General features: G+C 41.9%; 1 protein-coding gene across 2 annotated transcripts in view; it reads right to left on the reverse strand.

The window, feature by feature from the left end:
* Positions 1–19,169, reverse strand: part of LOC142671351 (uncharacterized) — a 132,550-nt gene that overhangs the window by 63,297 nt on the left and 50,084 nt on the right. The window contains exon 7 of one of the 2 annotated variants that reach the window (XM_075847158.1): positions 5,822–5,991. The exons of the other annotated variant lie outside the window; for it this stretch is intronic. Coding sequence (XP_075703273.1) covers positions 5,885–5,991 — 107 coding nt within the window. The 3' untranslated portion in view covers positions 5,822–5,884. Of the gene's footprint in view, positions 1–5,821; positions 5,992–19,169 lie in introns of those variants that run through there. 2 annotated transcript variants of the gene reach the window in all.

The raw sequence follows: 19,169 nt of genomic DNA on the forward strand, positions 1-19,169 counted from the left end.
CGTGGTCCACAGGGGTGTGCGCTTCTCCTCTGCAAGCTCTGTTGTGAACTTGTGATATTCTGCACACAGGGGCGGATATAGGATTGAAATCTAGGGCAGGGGTGGAAAAAACACAAACTGTGAACAGACCATATTTTCCCCCCTCCTCCCCCTAACACCACCCCTATTGAACTCTGCCAACGGTCAACGAAAAAATCATCTGTCAGAAGGAAAAATGTTTCCTGATGAGAACAAGAAGGCCTCACCTGGGAATTAGACTTTCTTGTACTCCGCAATGGGGAAACATTTTTTCCCTCTGGCAGATGACTTTTCAGTTGACAGGAAGCGGAGTTACATGAAGGGAAATTATTTTTCCTTGACCTCTAGTTTCTATTGTGGATACTAGAAAAGAAGAAAAAACACACGGCGCCACATAGTGCAATTATCCGGAGGTCAAAAAACAACAAATAATGCTAGGGTAATTTGCACTCACCTAGTTGGGTTATGCTGACCAGGCATAACACTGTTGGAGGGTGTGGAACGATCTCCAGGGAGCACACTGCTGTGGAGATGCGAAGGGTGTGTACAGCCAAGTGCGATCTGTAGCTGCTGCCAAGGTCCAAGGGCCGGTGAACGCGAATTCACCGTCAGAGTGAAGGTAAAGGATAGAAAAAAAGGGACCAATGCAAGGCGCTGCTAATAACAAATTGGGTGTTTATTAAAGATGGGATAATGGTAGGCTACGCGTTTTGACGCAGGAATTGCGTCTTCATCAGGCCATGAACATACACAAAAAAACATCTCATATATATATACACATGTCAGTAATCAAAAACCGACCAATAACCAGGGGGAAACAGGGAGGGGACACAGGGTGTTTGCTACGAGGAATAGGACAAAAACCCGCTACAAGAACAACCACGTTTGATTAATAAAGTGTGTGCCAATTAGATAAAAGAGCGATATGATAATTGAATTTGACATATAGGAAAAATAACAGAACATAATAATATAAGCCCAATTGATAAGATATATAAAATATTTGACATACAAGCCGTATTAATAACACAAAAGCCGGCAAATGGGACAAGCGGTAAGATAAAATACTATATAATTCTCAAAAGGAAAGGAATAGTGCTCGGTCTATTAAAAACGAAAATAACATTTAATAATTAAATCTGATGATTCTGAATAAAAATTACGATATTATAACCATGAATAGATTCATAGGAGACCAGAATACTAATCAGCGCAAAAAAGGAAAGGTCAGTGGCGTCTTCGTAGTCATAACAACACCACTATTATAATAATACATCGGTGCACGAGGACTATGTTGTATGAGTAAAACGATTTATATAAAATACAAATTAAACAAATTATCAATATGCCTACATAAAACGATGTGTTAGAAAAACAGTCACGAATTATTGACTAGAAAATTGCAAAGGGCGATCAAGCATTTAAAACTAAAATAAAATCTATATTCGATGGAACATCAGAACTAGAGATGAGCGAACCGGGACAACCGAACCCGGTTTCGGTCCGAACTTCCGGAAAAGTTCGGTTCGCAGCGAATCCGAACTTCACCGGGTTCGGCCGAACCCGTTTTGACCGAACCCGGTAAAAAATATTATACAAATCGGCAGCCACTTGTCTCTATCAATCACTGATAGAGAAAAGAGGCTGCTGATTAAAAATTAAATAAAAAGCATTTCATACGTACCTGGTCGTTGTCTTGCGGACGAGTCCCTCTTCTTCCTCCAGTCCGACCTTCTTTTCTGACGCGGCAGCCTGTGATTGGCTGCAGAGGCCTCTGCAGCCCGTGATTGGCTGCAGAGGCCTCTGCAGCCCGTGATTGGCTGCAGCACTCACATGGGCTGCATCGTCATCAAGGAATGTCGGGCCGGATGTCGCGAGGGACGCGTCACCAAGGCAACGGCCAGGAGACCGGACTGGAGGAAGCAGGGAGTTCCCGGTAAGTATGAACGTATTTTTTTTTTTTACAGGTACTCTATATTGTGATCGGTAGTCACTGTCCAAGGTGCTGAAACAGTTACTGCCGATCAGTTAACTCTTTCAGCACCCTGAAGAGTGACTATTTACGGACGTCGCCTAGCAACGCTGCTGTAATGACGGGTGCACACATGTAGCCACCCGTCATTACGGGGCCTCATGCACACGACTGTAAAAACACCCGTTATTAAGGGTCGTAATTACGACCCGAAATAGCGGGCCCATAGACTTCTGTTAGCCACGGGTACCTTCCCGTTTTCTCACGGGAAGGTGCCCGTGCCGTTAAAAAGATAGAACATGTTCTATTTTTTTATTTTACGGGTCGTGCTCGTAATTACGACTCGTAATTACGAGCACGGCCGGCCACGGGCAGCTGGCCGCTTTTACGAGCCGTGCTGTCATTATAAGGGTATGTTCACACGACAGCGTCCGTTACGGCTGAAATTACGGGGATGTTTCCGCCTGAAAACATCCCCGTAATTTCAGCCGTTACGGCATATGCAGGCGCTTGAACGCCGCGTCCATTACGGACGTAATTGGCGCTGCTATTCATTGGAGTCAATGAATAACGGCTCCAATTACGGCCAAAGAAGTGACAGGTCACTTCTTTGACGCGGGCGTCTATTTACGCGCCGTCATTTGACAGCGGCGCGTAAATTACGCCTCGTGTGAACAGACAAACGTCTGCCCATTGCTTTCAATGGGCAGATGTTTGTCAGCGCTATCGAGGCGCTATTTTTGGACGTAATTCGGGGCAAAAACGCCCGAATTACGTCCGTAATTAGTGCGTGTGAACATACCCTGTGTTCACACGCACTAATTACGGATGTAATTCTGGATTTTTTGCCCCGAATTACGCCCGAAAATAGCGCCTCGATAGTGCTGACAAACATCTGCCCATTGAAAGCAATGGGCAGACGTTTGTCTGTTCACACGAGGCGTATATTTACGCGCCGCTGTCAAATGACGGCGCGTAAATAGACGCCCGCGTCAAAGAAGTGACCTGTCACTTCTTTGGCCGTAATTGGAGCCGTTATTCATTGACTCCAATGAATAGCAGCGCCAATTACGTCCGTAATGGACGCGGCGTTCAAGCGCCTGCACATGCCGTTACGGCTGAAATTACGGGGATGTTTTCAGGCGGAAACATCCCCGTAATTTCAGCCGTTACGGACGCTGTCGTGTGAACATACCCTAAATTTTATAGCAGCACGGCCCGTAAAATAGAAAAATAGAACATGTTCTATTTTTTTAACGGCACGGGCACCTTCCCGTGAGAAAACGGGAAGGTACCCGTGGGTAACAGAAGTCTATGAGCCCGTTATCGCGGGTCGTAATTACGACCCGCAATAACGGGTGTTTTTACGGTCGTGTGCATAATGGGAGCACGGCTTGGAAAAACGACCGGCTGCCTGTGGCCGGCCGTGCTCCTCTCCTGAAATACTCTGTGCTGCCTTAAACTCTGTGGACAGGTCAGGATCCTGTTTCTTTTAAATGCTGCTAGGGAACCCGCTCGATCCACTATATAAGGCTGCGCTACAGTGCAGCATTTAAAAGAAACAGGATCCTGACCTGTCCACAGAGTTTAAGGCAGCACAGAGTATTTCAGGAGATGAGCGTGCAGATTCAGTGCTGCTGTGAACTCTGCTCTTACCATTACGTAGCTCTCAGTCTGTTACCTCTCCTCCACTACTGTGTTGGAATAACACCTTCATGATTGGCAAGTCACCACGTAACGGTAAGAGCAGAGTTCACAGCAGCACAGAGTATTTCAGGAGATGAGCGTGCGGATCTTGTGCGCAGTGGTGACTTGCCAATCATGTGAAGGTGTTCTTGAGGACAGGAGTGGAGGAGAGGTAACAGACTGAGAGCTACGTAATGGTAAGAGCAGAGTTCACAGCAGCACAAAATATTTCAGGAGAGGAGCGTGCAGATTCTGTTCTGTTGTGAACTTTGCTCTTACCATTACGTAGCTCAGTCTGTTACCTCTCCTCCACTCCTGTCCTCAATAACACCTTCACATGATTGGCAAGTCACCACCCCGCACAAGATCCGCACGCTCATCTCCTGAAATACTCTGTGCTGCTGTGAACTCTGCTCTTACCATTACGTGGTGACTTGCCAATCATGTGAAGGTGTTCTTGAGGACAGGAGTGGAGGAGAGGTAACAGACTGAGAGCTACGTAATGGTAAGAGCAGAGTTCACAGCAGCACTGAATCTGCACGCTCATCTCCTGAAATACTCTGTGCTGCCTTAAACTCTATGGACAGGTCAGGATCCTGTTTCTTTTAAATGCTGCACTGTAGCGCAGCCTTATATAGTGGATCGAGCGGGTTCCCCAGCAGCATTTAAAAGAAACAGTGTGTGTGTTTGGGTATGTGTCTTTGTCTGTTTTTGTTTTTATATGTGTGTTTGTGTTTGTGTGTTTGTGTATATATGGGTGTGTTTGTGTATGTGTATATATGGGTGTGTGTATATATGGGTGTATGTGTATATGTTTGTGTGTAGATGTTTGTGTGTGTGTGTTTTTGTATATGTGTGTATATGGGTGTGTGTTTATGTGTGTGTTTGTGTATATATATGGGTGTATTTGTATATATGTTTGTGTGTAGATGTGTGTGTTTTTGTATATGTGTGTTTGTGTATATGGGTGTGTGTTTGTGTATATATGGGTGTGTTTGTTTTTATATGTGTGTGTATATGTGTTTGTGTATATGTGTGTGTTTGTGTATGGTTGTTTGTGTGTGTGCGTGTATATATGTGTGTAGGTGAGTAGAAGTATTGTTATTGTTCACATTGATAACAGTTTTTTTATGTTGTTGCAGATTTTGATGTACCGATTGGACTACATCTTCGATTCGTTGGACTACTGCGTAGATCTACGTTTTTTCAAATTTTAATAAAATGGTTAACGAGGGTTTTGTTGGGGATTTCTTATTTCAATAAAAAAAGAATTGTCTTTGTGGTTTTTTTTAAACTTTATTAGTGCCTAGATAATGGCAGTTGGCTGATTGACAGCATCCATTATTAAGGCGGTACTTAGTGTTAGCCGGTGCAGAGGCTAGCACTAACCACCCATTATTACCCCGGTACCCACCACCACCAGGGGTGCCGGGAAGAGCTGGGTACGATCCAGTACCCGACCATCTGTTGTGATGGTCGGGTACTGGGGCGGCCGTAGGCTGGTATTATGAGGCTGGGAAGGGCCAAAATCAGTGGACCTTCCCACCCTTGTAATGCTAGGCTGCTGCTGCTGTGTTGTATCGGGCCGGTTATAAAAATGGAGGGGACCCCCACGTCGTTTTTTTTTTTGAATTTAACAAATTTAGCAATAGGGTCCCCCACATTTTTAATAACCAGCCATATGCAAGGCCGCAGCAGTCTGGCATTACAATTGGTGGGAAGGGCCACTGGTTTTGTCCATTCCCAGGCTAATAACACTGTGTTGTATGTGGCTGGTTATGATAAATTGGGTGGAACCCCATGTCTTTTTAAAAAAAAAAAATAAATAAATAAATAATTTAAAAAAATGACGTGGGGTCCCCCCCACTTTTATAACCAGCCAGATACAACACAGCAGCAGCAGCCTAGCATTACAAGGGTGGGAAGGTCCACTGTTTTTGGCCCTTCCCAGCCTCATAATACCAGCCTGCGGCCGCCCCAGAGCCCGACCATCACAACAGATGGTCGGGTACTGGATCGTACCTGGCTCTTCCCGGCACCCCTGGTGGTGGTGGGTACCGGGGTAATAATGGTGGTTAGTGTTAGCCTCTGCACCGGCTAACACTAAGCCTCGCCTTAGTAATGGATGTTGTCACTCAGACAGCGGCCATTACTAAAGTGGTAGTAATAAAATTTGAAAAGAAAAGACAAAGACATAGATAAAATATTTTATTGAAATAAAGCACCCCCAACACAACCCTCATTAACCATTTTATTGTAGAAAAAAAAACGTAATCTAAGTAGTCCTCGAAACCGACGTAGTCCAAACACCAAACCTGTAAAAAAAAAAAAAATAATGAAAATATACATACAAACATGCAAATATACATACAAACATGCATACATACATACATGCAAACATACATTCATGCAAACACACATACATGCAAACATACATACATTCATGCAAACATACATACATACATACAAATATACATACACACATGACAACATACATACATACATGACAACATACATGCAAAAATACATACATGCAAACATACACACATGCAAACATACATGCAAATATATACATGCAAATATACATACAAACATGCACATATATACATACATGCCAACATACATGCACAGATATACATACATACATGCCAACATACATACATACATACATACATACATACATACATACATGCCAAAAAAAAATAATAATACGTTCATACTTACTTTCCTCCTGTCCGGCCTCCAGCGATGACGTTTCATCCATGTCGCCGCTGCAGCCTGTGATTGGCTGCAGCGGCGAAAGGGATGAAACGTCATCGCTGGAGGCCGGACAGGAGGAAAGTAAGTACGAACGTATAATTTTTATTTTTTTATTACATTTAAATTGTATTTTCCGCGCGCCGAGCATGTACTGTGAAGGTTGCTGAAAGAGTTAGTGCAGCCCATTAACTCTATCAGTACCCCGGACAGTAGCATGCTCGGCGCACGTAAGTGACAGGTTCGGTCAGAACTAGTTCGGTCCGAACCGAACTTTTTTGTTTAATTCGGCGAACTAGCCGAACCGAACTTTTGATAAGTTCGCTCATCTCTAATCAGAACCAATAAAAAGATATGTAAATATAACTATAGCTCATAATAAAAAATTCCAAACCACGTCTAAAAAACCGGATGCTATAATTACTCTAGTAAACCAAAGGAAGGAGGACATCCATGATGCTTTAATGCCATAGATATAAGTTAATTATAAGTTATATTAATATTAATAATACCAATAATAACACGGATTTCCAACCCAAAATATAAAGCAATATATATATTACGGGAAATATGGACGACATTACCGCAAAACAAGAAAAACAATTATATAACAGATAATCTGATTGCGAAAAATAAGCCTGATGTTAGAATAAAACATTACAATTGCCAATAAGATATAATAAACCTATATTGGATTTGTGACTTTTTTTGTAAGTTTTTTTGTATCTAAAAGGACAATTACTAGTTATATGTGTATACGGGAGACAAAACTGTTTATGATTTGGAACTAATCTAAAGAGGACTCACTAATATCATTCAAGCCTTCAGGGTGAAGTGTACACAATTTGTAGATCCAATAATTCTCACGCTGTTTTAAACATAAAAATCTATTAGTGTAGTCTGCAGGTATTTGCTCAATGGGAGTAATGCTTATACAGTCAAAATTGCAATTATGTCTATATAGGCAATGTCGGGATACACTATGTTTAGAAAAACCTCTGCTAACATTTGACCTGTGATTATTAATCCTTTTACGTAGGGTTTGGGTAGTACGTCCTATATACTGTAATTTACAGGTGCATTGTAGCAGGTAAACTACATATTCACTGCCACAATTTAAAAAACGTTTAATGCCAAATGATTCTGATGTTACTATAGACGTAAAATTGGTGACCTTATGTGTAATGTTGGAACAACACATACACCTGGGCAATCCGCAACGAAATGAGCCTAATAGTGATGGTTGTAGCCTTGAGATGCATGAATTACCTTGGTTTTGCAGTTTACTTGGGGCCAATAAATTGCCAAAAATTTGCTAGCATTGACCCCCATTCCTATTATCTCCCTTCCCAAACATACACCTACCCACAACAGTCTCCCCTTGGGTTCTATTCCAGTACATGCATTTAAATCTACAGATCTTCAAGCTCATCTCAAACTCCTTAATCTTGCACCTGATACTCCCCCTTCATCACCTATGCAGTCTCCCCTCTTCAATGATTCCATTGATTTTTCGGTCACAAACTATATCCCCCCAACTTTATTAGAATTATCCCTACATGAAACACAGTCAATTATTGATAGTCCGGATAAATCTTTGTTACAGCCCATCAATAACCCAAGTGAACATTCACAATTCATGGATAATACTTTAGCTACGGTCTCTTTTTTAGGGCTACCCCTACACATCACGGTGCCTCCGGTCACTCCCATTTCACATTCACAGGAATTCCTTCTACCTTACCTAAAAAGCCCCAAATCCCAAGCAATAACATCCTTCTTTCCAAAAATTCAAAAAATTTCAACCAAAAGAAAGCTAGAAATAGATTTAGAGGATGTAGAGGTGGGAAAAATAGATATAGTAAATCAATCCAAACTATCGAAAAAACACAGACTAAAACAATAAAAATATTCAATCTTTCTAGTTATATTCTCAAGGATAATGAAAATGCACTTTTATCCAAGGGGTTGTCCTTTTGTCCTACTTCGATGCCTGACGGTTTTAATTTGTTTATGGATTTAAATAGATTCATCAGAAAATTGACTTTACTTAGGCATTTTTCGTTAATACCTCATGCGGTTGCTGTGCCAGGCCCCCCTGGCGACAGCTCCCCTATAGGTGCACCACCACCCGTCCAGGTGGAGGTACATTCCAAGTCATCATTCTATCCTCTACACCATAGAGGTCCTTATTTGGATACATTTTCCACTTTAGTTGGTAACGAATTTAAAGCTTTGGAAAAACCCAATATGATAATTGACAATCTTTCTTTTTGTGAAAGAAGGGCATTGAAATCCCTCCAAAATAATCATCTGATTGTGATACGCTCAGCTGATAAGGGAGGGGGTATTGTCATCCAGGATCGTTCAGAATATATAAATGAGGCATATAGAATTCTATCTGATGTTACGTTCTATGAAAAATTGTCAACAAATACCATACCATCCGATCTCATTGAATATAACTATTTGATAGGGTCAGCATTTACTAAGTGTCTTTTATCAAAAAAAGAAAAAAAGTTTCTATCGGTTTCATTTCCAAATACACCATTTTTATATCACTTACCGAAAATTCATAAATCCATTTCTTCCCCACCTGGTCGGCCCATTATCTCAGGTATAGGTTCTCTCACGAGTAACCTGTCTCATTATTTAGATTTACATCTCCAGCCCTTCGTCCTAGATTTACCCTCCTTTCTGAAGGACTCTTCACAGCTCATCAGGGATCTCAAGGTATTCAATGATGGTTATAAGTTTAGCAAAGTGAGTTTCCTCACAGCAGACGTATCTGCATTATATTCTAATATTCCACACACTTTAGGGATTGAAGCTATTTCTCACTTTTTGTCTATGGAAGTCCGCATACCAACTGAACAAAATAATTTTTTAATACAATGTATTGATTTTATCTTACAACACAATACTTTTAGGTTCGAAAATAAATATTATCGTCAAATCAAGGGATGCGCAATGGGTTCCAGGTTTGCCCCATCTTATGCAAACCTCTATATGGGCCGGTTTGAAAACAATCATATTTGGTGCGATCATCCATTTCGCAAGAATATACTATTTTATAAACGTTTTATTGACGATTTGCTTTTTGTATGGAGTGGCGACGAGGCCTCTGCTACTTCCTTTATTGAATTTTTAAATACAAATTCCTATGGTTTGAATTTTACGCACACATATTCAGAAGACACAATTGATTTTCTAGATCTAACTATCTGTAGAAATGGTGACACATTCACAACCAGAACACATTTCAAGACAGTGGATGTAAATAGCTATCTGGATTTTACAAGTGCCCACTATCCCCCATGGCTCCGGAATGTCCCGTTTGGACAATTTCAGAGAATTAGGAAAAACTGCTCCAATCCGGTTGATTTTAAAAATGAATGTTTGATTCTAAGGAAAAGATTTAGGGAGAAACATTTCCCGATTAGTCTTATTGAAGGAGCACAATCCAGAGCAACAGAAATGACTCAAGGAGAATGTGTAAAAGTAGTGGATAAGAAAGTTGATCATTTTGATTATAAATATAATTTTATTACGACCTTTAATGCTGGGAGTAAATCGATTAGGTCAATCCTGTGTAAGCATTGGCATATCCTCTGTAACGATCCGGTGCTTAAGGGGTTACTCCCCCCTTTACCTAAGGTCACTTTTAGAAGGTCCAAAACTCTTAAAAATTTATTGGCCCCAAGTAAACTGCAAAACCAAGGTAATTCATGCATCTCAAGGCTACAACCATCACTATTAGGCTCATTTCGTTGCGGATTGCCCAGGTGTATGTGTTGTTCCAACATTACACATAAGGTCACCAATTTTACGTCTATAGTAACATCAGAATCATTTGGCATTAAACGTTTTTTAAATTGTGGCAGTGAATATGTAGTTTACCTGCTACAATGCACCTGTAAATTACAGTATATAGGACGTACTACCCAAACCCTACGTAAAAGGATTAATAATCACAGGTCAAATGTTAGCAGAGGTTTTTCTAAACATAGTGTATCCCGACATTGCCTATATAGACATAATTGCAATTTTGACTGTATAAGCATTACTCCCATTGAGCAAATACCTGCAGACTACACTAATAGATTTTTATGTTTAAAACAGCGTGAGAATTATTGGATCTACAAATTGTGTACACTTCACCCTGAAGGCTTGAATGATATTAGTGAGTCCTCTTTAGATTAGTTCCAAATCATAAACAGTTTTGTCTCCCGTATACACATATAACTAGTAATTGTCCTTTTAGATACAAAAAAACTTACAAAAAAAGTCACAAATCCAATATAGGTTTATTATATCTTATTGGCAATTGTAATGTTTTATTCTAACATCAGGCTTATTTTTCGCAATCAGATTATCTGTTATATAATTGTTTTTCTTGTTTTGCGGTAATGTCGTCCATATTTCCCGTAATATATATATTGCTTTATATTTTGGGTTGGAAATCCGTGTTATTATTGGTATTATTAATATTAATATAACTTATAATTAACTTATATCTATGGCATTAAAGCATCATGGATGTCCTCCTTCCTTTGGTTTACTAGAGTAATTATAGCATCCGGTTTTTTAGACGTGGTTTGGAATTTTTTATTATGAGTTATAGTTATATTTACATATCTTTTTATTGGTTCTGATGTTCCATCGAATATAGATTTTATTTTAGTTTTAAATGCTTGATCGCCCTTTGCAATTTTCTAGTCAATAATTCGTGACTGTTTTTCTAACACATCGTTTTATGTAGGCATATTGATAATTTGTTTAATTTGTATTTTATATAAATCATTTTACTCATTCAACATAGTCCTCGTGCACCGATGTATTATTATAATAGTGGTGTTGTTATGACTACGAAGACGCCACTGACCTTTCCTTTTTTGCGCTGATTAGTATTCTGGTCTCCTATGAATCTATTCATGGTTATAATATCGTAATTTTTATTCAGAATCGTCAGATTTAATTATTAAATGTTATTTTCGTTTTTAATAGACCGAGCACTATTCCTTTCCTTTTGAGAATTATATAGTATTTTATCTTACCGCTTGTCCCATTTGCCGGCTTTTGTGTTATTAATACGGCTTGTATGTCAAATATTTTATATATCTTATCAATTGGGCTTATATTATTATGTTCTGTTATTTTTCCTATATGTCAAATTCAATTATCATATCGCTCTTTTATCTAATTGGCACACACTTTATTAATCAAACGTGGTTGTTCTTGTAGCGGGTTTTTGTCCTATTCCTCGTAGCAAACACCCTGTGTCCCCTCCCTGTTTCCCCCTGGTGATTGGTCGGTTTTTGATTACTGACATGTGTATATATATATGAGATGTTTTTTTGTGTATGTTCATGGCCTGATGAAGACGCAATTCCTGCGTCGAAACGCGTAGCCTACCATTATCCCATCTTTAATAAACACCCAATTTGTTATTAGCAGCGCCTTGCATTGGTCCCTTTTTTTCTATCCTTTACCTAGTTTCTATTGTGGTGCAGGGGAGAAAAAAAAGTATAGGTTTTATATTTTTTAATAAGCTAACTTTTATTATTTTGCTATATTCGGCTGGAGCATTTAGACTAAGTCATAGATTAGTTGGACTACTTTGATAATGTAAGTTTTTTGTTTTTAAATAAAACGGTGAAAGAGGGTTGTGTTGGGGAGTTTTTATTTCAATAAGTTTTCTTATGTCTTTGTTTTTTTTAAATTATATTACCGCCTTTGTAATGGCCGCTGTCTGCTTGACAGTGTCCATAGTAAGGTAGGGCTTAGCGTTAGCCAGTAAAAAGGCTAACAGTAATCCCCCATTATTACCCCGTTACCCACTGCCACCAGGGGTGCCGGGAAGAGCCGGGTACCACCCAGTACCCGACCATCTGTAGTGATGGTCAGGTACTGGAGCGACTGCAGGCTGGTATTATAAGGCTGGGAGCGACAAAAACCCAACAGGACCACGGTTTTTTTGTTTCCCCACCCTGGTAATGTTAGGCTGCTGCTGCTGTGTTGTATGTGGCTGGTTATGAAAAATGGGGGGACCCCACGTAGTTAAAAAAATAAATAAAAATACTTGAAAAAAAACTACGTGGGTTCCCCCTAATAATTCATAACCAGCCAGATACAACATAACAGCAGCAGCCTAGCATTACCAGGATGGGAAGGGCCAAAGTTTCTGTCCCTTCCCAGCCTGCGGCCGCCCCAGTACCCGTCCATCACTACAGATGGCCGGGTACTGGATTGCACCCGGCTCTTCCTGGCACCCCTGGTGGCGGTGGGTCCCAATGTAATAATGGGTGGTTAGTGTCGGCCTTTTTACTGGCTAACGCTAGGCCCCCGCCTTAGTAGTGGACGTCAACAATCAGACAACTGCCATTACTAAGGTGGTAATAAAGTATTTAACCCCTTAGTGACCAATAATACGCCTTTTCACGTGATTCACTAATGGGCTTTAGGCTAGGCTGACCCCTTTTCACGTCAGCCTAGTCTAAGTCCTGCACGGGTCTCCCGTGCAGGCAGGAGCCGGGGCTCTGCTGTCTGATAACAGCTGAGCTCCTGCTCCAATGCCTGCGATCAAAGTTTACTTCGATCGCGGCCGTTTAACCCGTTAAATGCCGCCGTCAATAGCGACCGCGGCATTTAACTTTGTTTACAGAGGGAGTGCGCTCCCTCTGTCACCCATCGGCGGCCCGCGAATGCAATCGCGGGTCTCCGATGGGGTGTCATGGCAGCCGGGGGCCTGATAAAAGCCCCCAGGTCTGCCCTGGACATATGCCTGTTAGGACGCGCCGGAGGCACGTCCTAACAGATTGCCTGTCAGATTTACACTGACAGGCAATAATGCTCTGGTATACGAAGTATACCAGAGCATTATAGCAGCGATCGGAACATCGCACAGTAAAGTCCCCTAGTGGGACTAATAAAATAAGTCATCAAAGTGAAATAAAGATTATTAATAAAAAGTACAGTAAAAAAATAAATAAAACCATTTTTTTCCATAAAAAGTGGTTTTATTTAGTAAAAGTGTAAAAAAAAGAAAAAAGTACACATATGTGGTATCGCCGCGACCGTAATGACTCCATTAATAAAGTTAATATGTAATTTAAACCGCAAAGTGAACACCGTAAAAAAAAAACGCAAAAAACTATGGCGAAATTGCAATTTTTTTCCATTGCCCCCCAAAAAAGTCATAATAAAAATGAATCAATAAGTCCCATGTACCCCAAAATAGTACCATTCAAAACTACGTCTTGTCCCGCAGAAAACAAGCCCAAAAAATCACTACATTGATGGAAAAATAAAAAAATTGGAAAGCGACGATGCAAAAACAAATAATTTTAGTTCAAAAGTGTTTTTATTGTGCAAAAGTCATAAAACATAAAAAAACCTCCACATATGTGGTATCGCCGTAATCGTACCGACCCATAGAGTAAAGGTAACATGTTATTTACGTCGCATAGTGAACGGCGTCAATTTAAAAACGCATAGAACAATGGCGGAATTTCAGTTTTTTTTTATAATCCCCCCCAAAAAGGTTAATAAAAGTTAATATAAAAATTATATGTACCCAAAAATGGTGCTATTAAAAAGCACAACTAATCCCGCAAAAAACAAGTCCTCATACAGCTATGTAGATGAAAAAATAAAAAGGTTATAGCTCTTTGAATGCGACTATAGAAAAACGAATAAAATAGCTTGGTCATTAAGGCCTAAAATGGGCTGGTCACTAAGGGGTTAAAAAACAGACACAAAATATTTTTTCTTATTGAAATAAAAACGCCCCCACACAACTCCTTGACCGCTTTATTTAAAAAAAATAAAAAAAAATGAAGTGTAAATCATCGACGTAGTCCAACAAATCCTTGATGTGGTCCAAATGGTCCAGCGGAACATGCAAAACAAAAACTTGCAATAAGAAAAATAAAAAAAGTATACTCATCCACAGGAGGTCAATAAACTATAATTTCTATTGTGGCGCACAGGACCTAGAGATGCGGCAAAAATATTAATAGATAATTCTGGCCCATATGGGAGGACCTGTGCGCCAGAAAAAGCTAACGCAGGGACTCCTCTAAAAGAAAGGTGTTATCATCTGTTTTAAAGTGTAACTACATTTTTAAAAACTTTTGACATGTCACACAAGTTTTGGCCGGTGGACGTCCGAGCACTGGGATCCCCACTGATCGCTAAAACGAAGAGGCAGAAGTGCTTGGGTGAGCGTTGTGAGTCTTTGAGCCCATACACCAATCCGAGCAAAGCCAATCAGAAACGAAGCGGCACAGCGCTCACCCGAGCACTTCTGACTCTTCATTTTAGTGAACAGTGGGGATCCCAGTGCTCGGACCCCCACCGATCAAAACTTCTGACATGTCAGTGTGATGTGGCAAAAGTTTTTTTTAAAGTTTAGTTACACTTTAAGGCTGGGTTCACACGACCATGTTACGTCCGTAATGTACGGAACGTATTTCGGCCGGAAGACCCGGACCGAACACAGTGCAGGGAGCCGGGCTCCTAGCATCATAGTGATGTACGATGCTAGGAGTCCCTGCCTCGCTGCAGGACAACTGTCCCGTACTGTAATCATGATTACAGTACGGGACAGTAGTTCCACGCAGAGGCAGGGACTCCTAGCATCGTACATCACTATGATGCTAGGAGCCCGGCTCCCTGCACTGTCTTCGGTCCGGGTCTTCCGGCCGAAATACGTTCCGTACATTACGGACGTAACATGGTCGTGTGAACCCAGCCTAAGGCCGGATTCAGACGAGCGTGTGGGTTTTGCGAGCGCAAAAAACGCTGCGTTTTGCGTGCGCAAAAGGCACTTGACAGCTCCGTGTGTCATCAGCATATGATGCGCGGCTGCATGCTTTTCGCGCAGCCGCCATTATAATGACACTCCGTTTGGATGTTTGTAAACAGAAAAGCACGGGGTGCTTTTCTGTTTTCATTCATAGTTTTACTGCTGTTGCGCGAATCACGCGCGTCACACGGAAGTGCTTCCATGTGGTGCGCGTGATTTTCATGCACCCATTGACGGGGGACTCTATTGCTGCCCTCTACAAATACAGGCAAATATACACATACACGAGGCATGTGTACACATATACACACACACACACACACACACACACACACACACACACACACACACACATAAAACATGTATACATATACAGACACATATATATATATACACACACATATAAAACATGTATACATATGACATATAAAGACACATATATACACACAGACATAAAACATGTAAACATATACAGACATATATATATATATATACACACACACACACACACACACACACACACACAAACATAAAGCATGTATACATATACAGAAACATATATACACACACACCCACACACAGCCACAATGCATGCATACATATACAGAAACACATATATACACACATAGACAGACAGACAGACAGACACAAAGCATGTATACATATACAGACATATATATATATATATATATATATACATACTGTAAACAGTCAGTAGGAAGACTGGTAGAGGTTAGGTATGTGCCACTGAGATTTCTTATCTCAGTATAAATCTCTGAGAAGTTTGTTGTTCAGAAAAGTAAATTGCTAAGCAGGAGTTTTTAAGGTGTCTTTCAGGGTCCAAGATTTAGGAATGGCTGTAGAGATTCTGGGTGGGATGGCCATTCCCATACCTCCACTCCAGGTTTTGGTTCTAGAGGTTCTGAGTCTCAGCTGGCCCTGATTAAAAGGGAAGCTGACAGTGTGAAGTGTGGCAGAGAGTAAGGCTGGGTTCACACACCCTATTTACGGACGTAATTCGGGCGGTTTAGCCTCGAATTACGTACGAAAATACGGCTCCAAAGGTCATTTTTTTTACGCGTCGCTGTCAAAAGACGGCGCGTAAAAAAGACGCCCGCGTCAAAGAAGTGCATGTCACTTCTTGAGACGTAATTGGAGCCGTTTTCCATTGACTCCATGGAAAAACAGCTCCAATTACGTCCGTGATGGACGCTGCGAAAAACGCCTGCACATGCCATTACGTCTGAAATTCCGGAGCTGTTTTCTCCTGAAAACAGCTCTGTAATTTCAGGCGTATCGGAGGCTGCCGTGTGAACATACCCTTAGGAGGAAGGAGATTGGTTTTCCTCCAAGGAGACTGCTGTCAACGAAACACCTAACAAAGGGCACTTGCACGCTCAGGTGGTGGCTGATACATGATGGGGACTTTAAAGATTGTTTTTCCAAAAGTTATATGGTTTCGTTTGTTGCTTTACCCGGTGGAGACCAGCTCTGTGCAAAAGGATCTGTTTGTTTAGTGCAAATAAAAAGTACCCGCTGCTTATGTTTACCCCGATTCCAGGGGCGTAACTAGGAAAGACTGGGCCCCATAGCGAACTTTTGACTGGGGCCCCCCTCCGCTGGGTATCACACAACCCCCCCCCTTGTAGATAGTGCCTCCCTATAGATTCCACCACATAGTGCCCCCTATAGATAGCGCCATACACAGCCCCCTGTAGATAGCGGCATACAGGCCCCCCTGTAGATAACGCCATACAGAGTCCCCCCTGTAGATAACGCCATACAGAGTCCCCCCTGTAGAGAACGCCATACAGAGTCCCCCCTGTAGCTAACGCCATACAGAATCCCCCCTGTAGATAACGCTATACAGAGTCCTCCCTGTAGATAACACCATACAGAGTCCCCCCTGTAGATAACGCCATACAGAGTCCCCCCTGTAGATAACGCCATACAGAGTCCCCCCTGTAGATAACGCCATATAGCACCCCCCCCCCCCCCGAAAAAAAAACGGCCTATAGTTTGTCCTACAAAAGACATGCATCCCCTATCCACAGCGGAGCTCCGACCATGGGGGGGGGGGCATGCCAGCGGGTGGCACAGGCCCCGTAGCAGCCACTATGGCTGCTATAGCAGTAGTTACGCCACTGTCCGTTTCCATGTGCGTGACTGCCCAATACAGCAGCTCAAGTGGGACGCCGGCTCACAATATATACACACAGACAGACAAAAAGCAGACAGACATATATATACACGCACACACACACACAGACACAAAGCATGTATACATATACAGACACATATATACACACACATACACGGACAGACAGACAGACAGACAGACACAAAGCATGTATACATATACAGACACACACACATATATACTGTATATATACATACATACACACACACAAACTTACCATCTCTCCAGCTGCACAGGTTTCTTGCAGGTCGGGCTGTGGGCGGAGCTTCCTCCTCGACTCTGCACTTGCTTCCTCAGTGTGTGTGTAACGAAGAGCAGAGAATATAGAGTCCAAAGTACGGCCTGCACAGTTGCGCCCCCTACATGGTGGGGGGCTGGAGCACCATGTCGCACACCTTTAAGGCTGCCCAATACAGTCAGTCAGATGCCCCCCCCTTTTCAGTATGGTAGCGGCCCATCACTTTTAAATTAGTGAGGGCAGGAGGCTGAGCGAAGTAATCGGCACTCTGCCGCTCTACTCTTTAACAATGACTTAGTCTCCTCTCCTCACGTCGTTACTTACCAGCCGCTCTTTTCTTCAGGAGAGCGCATTCAGCCACTCCTCCCGCAGACCTTCAGGTTCTCTATGCTCCTCTCTCGCGGCGCGTGCAGCATCAAAGAGGGGGCGTGTATTAGCAGACGTGCGCCTATCGTGCTGCACGTCTGCTAGGTAAAGTACTCCCCTCTGGCCCTGCCACAATATGCCCCCCCCCCCCCCGATTTTAGATCGGTGGCGCCGCCTGAGGTGGCTGCCTCACCTCGCCTCATGGCAGGTGCGGCCCTGGTGATAAGAGTAAATAAAACAAAGTGGTTATGCATACAAAGTTCCAATGCACAATGTACAGCAATCCTCTGACCCAGCAGAGTAAGAAAATTCAGTACATATGGAAAATATGAATATTACAAAATATATACACATCATTACAAAATGATTTGCAATAGTAAAAATGCAGACGAGGAGGTAGGCACCACGGCGACCAAAACTGCTTAATATCGTAGGTCTATAATACACACCCCTTATCAGAGAGAGGATATAAAATGGAAGCTAAATCAAAACCCAGAGAACTCTAACGGCTAACATCTCATACCCACCCAGAACAGACAGGCTCACCCTCTATCCCTATCTAATAGGGCCAATCCTCCAACTCTACCCCCCCCCCCCGCGAGACCTATGCATACGATAAGTAGTCGTCAGACTCACAGAACACCTTCCAAACTAAACTCACATTCCTAGATGACACATCATGGGGCTGCGTAACCTCCTCCATTCTCTGCAGATTTAATTTCTCCTGGAACCATTCGTTGGAACAGGAACTATCTTCCAAAGATGAGGGATAACAGTTCTAGCTGCAATTAGAAGGAAACTAACCAGAGTTTTAATATATTTTTTTAAGCGAACCAGGGAGCATGGAAAGAAGCAACAACTCCGGAGAGTTAGGCAGCACCTGACCTGTAATTTTACGAATCAGATCCACTACTGTAGACCAGAGTGTGTGTATTAAAGGACATGCCCACCAGATATGCAACATCGTACCACCTGTTCTTTTGCAAAGCCAACATTCATCTGGTACCTCCGGATAAAAGGAGTGCAACAACGTCGGAACCCTATACCACCGAGAAATGTTATAGTTAATCTCCTGGGCTTTACAAGAAATAGAGAATTTATGACCCAGGACTAATGCTTTCGA

Source organism: Rhinoderma darwinii, chromosome 1 (assembly GCF_050947455.1).
Source record: "Rhinoderma darwinii isolate aRhiDar2 chromosome 1, aRhiDar2.hap1, whole genome shotgun sequence".
NCBI lineage: Eukaryota > Metazoa > Chordata > Amphibia > Anura > Rhinodermatidae > Rhinoderma > Rhinoderma darwinii.